An 8,439-nucleotide genomic window follows, 5' to 3' on the forward strand; every position below is an offset into this window, starting at 1 on the left:
CACCTCTTTTCTCTGACTATTTCCAGTCTACTCTTAGTCCGGAGGGAGGGTCTCAGCCCGAAAAGTTGACAGTCCATTTCCCTCCACAGATGCTGCCCGACCCACTGAGTTCCTCGGGCAGTTTGTTCTTTGGTCTGTATAACCCGTGTTATTATGGGGAGCGGAATTTTACACCATATTCCAGGTACATCTCAACAAAGTCCAAATAATTGTTAAAGTCATTTTCACTCTTATATCTAATAACTCTTACAATAAATACAATGTACATTCTACCTCCCTCCCGACCCACTGCACCTCAGTCCCTCGCCATTTAAACACACAGAGGATGCAGGAGTGGATTACCAGGATATTGCCTGGATTCATGGGCATGAGCTATAACAAGAGTTTGGACAAACTTGTGTTGTTCTTTTTCTGGGGCAGCACAGGCTGGGGTGAGACGATAGACGTGTATATGATTATGAGAGACATAGATGGAGAAGGCAGACAATATTTTTTATCCTGGTTAGAAATGTTTAATGCAAGAGGCCATGTATTTGAAGTGAGAGGGGGTAGTTTGAAAGGAGATGCGAGGGGGAAGTGTTTTTAACAGAGAGAGTGGTGGGTTGCTAGGATGTCCTGCCCCGGGTGATAGTTCTGGCAGACACAGTGGTGACATTTAAGTGACATCTAAATTCCTCATGAATGTGAGGAAAATGCAGACTTTGTGTCGGCAGAAGGAATTAGTTGGCCTTTTGATTTCAAATTTAATCAGCTGAGGAAAACATTTTGGGCTGAAGGGCCTGTTCTGTTTGATGTTCTATGTATTTTGTCGAGGGGTTTCCGAGGAGACAGAAGCAAAAGGAGTGAGTGGGAGCAACAGGTCAGCTGGAGCCCAGAGTCGGAAATGTGAGATCACCCACTACTGTAGGAGAAACAGAAATTGAATGTATTGTCTAGTGCACAAGTACGGGAGGGTACAGGTCCAGAGAAACACTCAGCATCACAGGCAAGTACATTCAGATAACAAATTATACAATTTTGTGTCATTATCAATATAGAAGTACACGTTTTATGTCATTAACAATAAACAAGTATATATGTTGTCAATAATCATAAATATACATTTTGTGCATTAACAATGTATAAAAATACGATTTATTTTACAAGTGCTGACTAGGAAATGTCAAATTTAGTCCCTCAGCCGAACTGTTGACAGAGTTTGGGAACAACTGGGCTCCAAGCGCCAGACCCTACAACACCCACTGGGAAATCCTGCAGACCGAAGAAGGGTTAGGTTATTCCTTTTCTTTAAACACACAGACAACAAGAACTGGAGCAGGCCACTCAGCCCATCCGGAATATCCTGTCCTTCAATAAGACCCAAGACCAGTCCACTCTACCCCCCCCCCAACACCACTCCAATCCACTTCGCCCAGACTATTGGCCCCAATTGCTCTGTTATCTCTGTTTGTCACCACCATGGGCTCAGACATTTCCACAGATGAGCTGCTCATGTCCCTTCCCCACTGTCAATGGGCTCCTTCACCCAGTCGGTTCCTTGATTCCCCACTGGGACAAACATCCTCTCAGACTCCACCCTGTCCACCACTCACACACCATATATATCCTCTCAGTAAAATCCCTTACCACGTCCTTCTGCTGGATCACTCACTCCGTGAGTAGCCTGCATCAAGCCAATGGGCCATGTAGTCTCGTCCTACTTGTCAGAAATAGATTATAATCTGGCCGTAGAAGTCACTTCACAAATGCACCCAACTTCCCATGGAGGGAAATATAAATAAATAAAAAGGAGGGACATTTACTTTGAGGTTTGTTCTGCTTTGACAGGGAGTTTGGGGATGGGAGTGGGAGTCGGATTCATGCGGGGGTAACGCCCTCTTGGCTGGCCCATCTCCGCTATTGGGTGTAAGCAGTGATCGACATCACTCCTCTATTGACAATAGGGTGGGGTGGGTGGGTCAGGTAATTGTTACGTCAGTCGGTAAAATTCAACCATCTCAGCGCCCGTGTGATGTAAGGAACTGCACACGTGACATCAGATCCTGGTGTGGGGAGCGCACTCGTGACATCAGGCATGTGGGGGCGCAGAGTTACGTCACGTGTGGGCGAGAGCTTGCTTTCAAAAGCTGTTCAAAGGACTGTTTTAATGATTTCAGAGGAACAAAGAAGGAAACTTAACAGGTTTCTTCGCTGAATCAGTAGAGTCCCCTGCTGTGTGACCAGATTTGCCATGTTGTTGATGGAATGGGCGTCCTGGCCCTTTGTTCGAGCTGGGTCACAAAACCCCTAATGCTTCTGGGGAGGACTTTACCATGTGATCTGGATTGGGGTGTGTCAGTCAGTGCAGTATCCTGTTGTTTACTAATTTCATAAACAATGGCTTTACTGATGTGAACCGGATTTGGCTGCAGTGTGAACACAGATTTGTATCAGTTAAGAGAAAACCTCTCGGCCCTGAAGTCTTTGTCTACTGGTAAACTAAACACTCTGACAATGTGGACCACAGATACCCCTTCGTCTATGTCAGTGTATCATTCAAACAGCTGATCACTGAGAAGAACTATATTTGTTGGTCACTGAAGTTCGTCCAGACATAGGTGGATGGAGTTGATGGGGATTTCAGGGATGCCACCTTGAAAGGATGGCTCAGCCAAACCCTCTGTGTTGTCCACCAGCACTCCGGGATGCCACGGGGAGCTCCTGCAAATCGCAGCAGAGTGGTGACTCCAGCTGACATCAGTAGTTTTCCTGTTCAGGCAGCGGTGAGGAAGGTGCTGATCCTGGGTTTGCATAAATCGAGCGCTAGTTGCAGTGGAAGTGAGCCGGGACAGAGCCGGACCGCTGGAGCGTCCGGGCTGTCTGGTCTTGCAACGCTGGGTTTAGTTTCGTGCCCGATCCGAGATTGTGGGTTCCATTAGTTGTGATTCCCCAAGCTGGGAGGGAAGATGTGGGTGATGTGGATCAGTCTATGTGGTGGGGTGGAGGGAGGTTGTGGTTTTGGGTTATCAGACGCAGCGTGATCGAGAAGGATAGGTCCCAGGAAAATCAAGATGTAAACAAGGGAGGAGGTGGTCCATTGAATCAGCCAGGATACGTGACCTTTCAGGAAGCAACAATTCTCTTTTCACGTTAATTACTGACTAATCTTCCTGTTAACATTGTGTTTGTGACAGAGCCCCAGTGTCTTGGAACAGCTGAATGGCGGGAAACAGAGGGTGATGCTGAGAGGCTGTTTCTTGGCCTCAAGGCCAGTGCCTAGAGATGTTCCACCTATTGTTACTTGTCATCTGTATCAATCATTTGGCTGGGAATATATAGGGTTGTAAGTTAGAACATGGAACATGAAATCTACAGCATATTACAGGCTTTTCAGCTCACAATATTCTGCCAACCATTGTCTAGAACTACCCAACTGCATAACATTATTTTTCTGAGCTCCATGTACCTATGTAAGAGTCTCTTAAAATACCCTATTGTGTCCACAGCCAGCACCGTCACCAGCAATGCATTTCACTCCCACCACTCTGTGTGGAAAAACCCCTGACATCCCTCCTCTGCCTACTTCCAAGCAACTTAAAAATATGCCCCCTCATGTCACTCATTTCAGCCCTGGGAAAAAGCCTCATGTTATCCACATGATCAATGCCTCTCATCATTTTGTACACCTCTATCAGCTCACCCCTACTTCTCCGTCACTCCAAGGAGAAAAGGTCAAGTAAGTTTGCAGCAAGTAAGTTCAAAGAATTACATTTTTGAAAGATATTAAGTATAAACGTTCCCCTTTGTTTCAATCTCCACACTCAGAAGTGACAAAGAGCTACTTCAGAAGAAGCAAGACCTTGAAATTAGCAAACTCTGAGGGAATGTGATTGACTTTAAAGAGCTGTGATACTCAGAGCGCATCAACAGACCTGGTGATCACAACTCGGTCTGACAGAGGCATAACTGGTACTTCTGGGCACATTCAGTATCAGTCCAACTATTTCCTACCTTTCTTTGTGCATGTATGTAATGTCTAAAGGACCAGTGTTTGAGTAAACACTCAGCAAACTTTCTCCTGACTGAATCACCGGATTCTCAGAGTCAGGTGGGTTCTCTCCAGTTGATGCTCTCAATCCTCGGGCTGGTTCACTTGCTGCTTTTCCCTCAGCTTCGGTCGTGGTTTGTTTCCAGTTGTGGAAACAAATGTTTCTTCAAATAAATCTCTCACCGCAGGTCTAACTTTAATATGAAAGATATTGAAGTATGTTAACAATGCAAAGGAGAACAAAACATTACTGTTCAATGTTCCTAAAAATAAAACCCACTGAAATTTAAACGTTAAGACAAATATAATGCTCTGAGTGAACTAATCTGTAATTGTCCCTCACACGTCACAAAACAATATGGGATAAGAAGGAGCCATCATTCAGTCATGGTAAGACATAAGACACAGGAACAGAATTAGGGGATTCGATCCATCTGGTCTGCTCCACCACTCATCCATGGCTGATTTTTATTCCAACACCATATTCCTGCCTTCCTCCTGTAACTCTGAAGCTACTTGGAGCAATCACAAATCTTTTAATCTCTGCCATAAATATACCCTAATGGCAGCTTCATTCACCCTCTGTGGCAACAAATTCCACAGATCAGCCACCCTTTACTTAAGATATTCTCCTCATCTCATCTCAGTTTTAAGGGGAAGCTTCTTTATTCTGAGTCTGTGCTCTCAGATCCCAGACTCTCCACATAGAGGAAATATCCTCTCCATGTCCACTGTATCCAGGCTTTTCAGCATTCGGTAGGTTTCCTTAAACAAGCACCACCTCCACCCCCACCGTCCCTCTGAACTCCATTGAGCACAGGTCCAGGACCATTGACTAACAGACATGTGATAGTGAGGGGAAATTTCCAAACACAGTTTGAACACTGAACCCCTGGGTCCAATTCTATTGCTGCAAACATTTAATGACCATGAGAGGGATGGAATAGGAACTCATTCTCTCCTCAGATTAGCACTCACTGCCTCCAAAGGAACTCCAGAAACAAACAACTGAGACCAGACCGGAAACACTTGATCAACACCTCATGAGCCCGAGATCCATGATCCATTTCACCAGAGTCAAAATCTGCATTTCACCAAGGTCACGCAGCTGAATGTGCCACTTACCGACCCCAGAAACCTCGCACATCGTCCCCACATCAGGGATTTCCCAACAACCAATGTCCAGCAGCCCCGGACCTGATTCACTGTGGAAGGAGGAACATTCAGCCCCACCGACAGAAGAGCTGACCTGGGCAAATCCCAAATACTGACAGTTCCATATTCCCGGAGGCGGCATCTCAGGATTGCAGTCCAAGCACTAATTTGCTGCCAGTAACACGCTGCAGTGTGTCGGCCATTCAGAGTTCAAAAACTAACACTCTAACATTAACCTATGGTAGAATGGGAAATGACTGTGCCAGATATTGAGCTGGAAACCTGGGCATGGGCCAGCAGCAGGCATGGATTCGTTTCACATGGTCTCCAGCAGCTAAACTGAACACATTTTATCATTATATCGTAACATGGGATCTTGTCCAGCACAATTGGCCGTAGCATTTCCTGTAGGCTAACAGGAATAACAGGCTTTTCATTTCAAATTGAAATTAAATGCTGGAAACTCGGTACATCAGATTGGATGTGTGGAAAGAGAAACTGTGGAAGACTCAGTATCAGAACTGATGCTGCCCGATCTGCTGAACGTTTCCAACATTTTCTCTTTTTACTTTAAATGATGCACAACTACTGACTGATTACAAGATGTTTGTGAAAGCCTGAACAAAGTTGCACAAATGTAAGTCCCACATTCTCTTCATTCCAACACAGGGTTAATACAGTCGGTACAGTCAATGCTCACAACATCCTCCCCACCCACCTATCAGTCTGTTCAATCTGCTCCCTAGGCCACTAACTCTCAATGAGGGGAAGTGACCAGAGCGCGATAAAAATATGCACCACTCCCTGCAGATCCTGTGGGCTTTTCCTCTCCAAGAATGATCAAAACAGGAAATAACAGACTCAACTTTAATCGTCTGATTAAGATTAACACAACGGCCATTTGGTAACATTGAAACTAAAATTGTAGTGACTGTCTTTATCCTTCCTCATTCTGCATTAAATAAATCCTCTGGTAGTTCAGGTAACAAATACTGATTTCAGAAATTATTCAGTGAGGCAAAAGACAACGGTAGAAGAGGTATTGTTGATATATATCATCGAGGTCGTGGGGTTAGGAGACTGGACAGACATTGAACAGAGATTGCAGGAGATGTGCAAATAGAAACTTGTGTAAGCAGGTGGGAGAAGGGATCAAGGACGATCATTGATGGTCCTCCAGCAATACACAGATACTGAATTAACAGTACATACTATGTACTAATATCACAAAGATAAAACAACAGGAACTTTGGCATTAACCCTTCTCTCCGAAATATATTTTATCAAACACCATGGAAAGTATCCCCAGGTTGGGTGTGAAAGTCTCAGAGCCCGGACCGACCCCGGCAGGTTCTGTCCAGGAAACGGGGTGAGACCGCCAGTTCGGGAAAGTTAACGGGACTCACTGTACAACATCGCTCGGGATAGAGTACTCACACATGGATCTTGTCGACCTCGCTCCGGAGAGAATGATCCGAACCCCCGGCTCCCCGCCCGAGGGGGCGAGGACACCCTCCCGATCTGGATTCCGCAGACGAACCACCGCTCCGGACCTGCTTCAACAAAGACGGGGGGAAACAAGTCGCAGCCCATCCCCGGCTGTGAGCATGCGCAGTTTTCGTATTGCGTCATTAGACCGGGGCGGGGCCACGGAGACAAACCCGCAGATGTTGCCGATCTGCGGTAAAAGAGAATCACGTGACGGTGAGGGTCGCCCACGTGACACGGTGTTTGCTCCTCGCCCCTCACACTCTGCCCAAACCATTTTCCACATTATTTCACAACCCTCCCATCTCAGACACATGTTTCTGTCCGATCCTCATTTCCTCGATCGTGGATTTAATTTCCGTCTTCTGCAGCCCCGTGTTGCCCCAACCACTCACCTCCCACCCCGTCACTATTTCCAACTTCCCACCTCCCCCCTCAGCTGGATCACCTCTCACTCTCCAGCTCTTGCCCCATTTCCCCCCCTCACCTGTTTTCTCTGACTATTTCCCGTTGACTCAGTCCAGAGGGAGGGTCTCAGCCCGAAATGTTGACGGTCCATTTCCCTCCACAGATGCTGCCCGATCCACTGTTTGGTCTGTATAACCCGTGTTAGTATGGGGAGCGGGATTTTACACCATATTCCAGGTACAATCTCAATAAAGCCAAATAATTGTCACTTTGCCCGGATCACTGGCCCCGCTTGCAGGGCAACAGTCTGTCGGTATTTCCCCCAATATGGTGAATCCCTCTGCTCGTACCACCGTGGGCTGAGACATTACCATAGATGAGCCCCTCCTGTCCCCACGGGGACAAACATCCTTTCCGCCCACTTCACACCATCATCATGCTTTCAATAAAATACGCCCCCCGGGGAACCGGCATCAAACCGACGGGCCGAACGGTCTGCTCCTACCTCTCAGCGATACGTCAGACTCCGGACACAAGAGACGCTTCACAAACGTTTCAGCTTCCCTCGGAGGGCAAGTTTACTTTGAGATTCGTTCCGCTCTGAGGGAAGTTCGGCCGGAGCGGGAGACGAACTCAGCGGGGATAACGCCCTCTCCGCTGGTCCGCCTCATCTATTGGATGTAATCAGTGATTGACATTTCTGCGCACCAATGGCAATAGCGCAGCTCCTGCTGCGTCGGCTGTCAGCGGTGGGGGGGGGGGGGAGGGCTGGTCACATTATTAGTTGCTCAGCCGTTAAACCGATAAAGCTCGAGCTCACCAGTGCGTGGATGACGTAAGACACCGCGCACCCGTGTGTGATGTCAGCCGCGTGAGTGCGCCTGTGTGACGTCACCTGTGGGGGAGTGCTCGTATTTAAAAACGCATAAATGGACTATTGCTATGTATGTGCCTTGGGAGATCAACGAACATGTTTCTGCCCAGCGCGCACGCTCTTCAACTTTTATATCATTCCATAAGATAGACTGTGTTCTGTCTCCGGACTTATAGGTAATACTGCATTGGTCTCTGCAGTCTAGATCCTCTATCCAGTATCGAAGATTCCGAAAATCTTGGAAAAGTTGTTTCTCTGGAATTTCCCAATCATCTCTAATATCCATGTACTTATCAAAGTCTGTGAACCGATTAGCACCAAATGTGTGCTGTTTGTCTAATTTATATCAATCTGCATTTTTACAGCATCCACACCAAAACCTGCTGAACTGCATTCCAAGAAAATGTGCCTTTTAGTCTTCCCATCTGTTTCTGGGTAAAATTCATTTGTAATTTCCCCAAACTTGGAAAATATCTTCTGGATAACA

The 8,439-nt window shown here is 46.6% G+C and overlaps 1 protein-coding gene across 3 annotated transcripts in view; it reads right to left on the minus strand.

The window, feature by feature from the left end:
- LOC132386090 (NACHT, LRR and PYD domains-containing protein 3-like) overlaps positions 1–6,774 on the minus strand; it is a 46,686-nt gene extending 39,912 nt beyond the window's left edge. Inside the window, exon 1 of one of the 3 annotated variants that reach the window (XM_059958390.1) lies at positions 6,620–6,774. In XM_059958390.1, coding sequence (XP_059814373.1) covers positions 6,620–6,623 — 4 coding nt within the window. In that variant the 5' untranslated portion in view covers positions 6,624–6,774. The remainder of the gene's footprint in view (positions 1–6,619) is intronic. The other 2 variants (XM_059958389.1, XM_059958386.1) reach the window with 2 other exon arrangements.
- Positions 6,775–8,439: the final 1,665 nt, after the last annotated feature.

The sequence above is a fragment of the Hypanus sabinus genome, unplaced genomic scaffold, assembly GCF_030144855.1.
Source record: "Hypanus sabinus isolate sHypSab1 unplaced genomic scaffold, sHypSab1.hap1 scaffold_100, whole genome shotgun sequence".
Taxonomy (NCBI): Eukaryota; Metazoa; Chordata; class Chondrichthyes; order Myliobatiformes; family Dasyatidae; genus Hypanus; species Hypanus sabinus.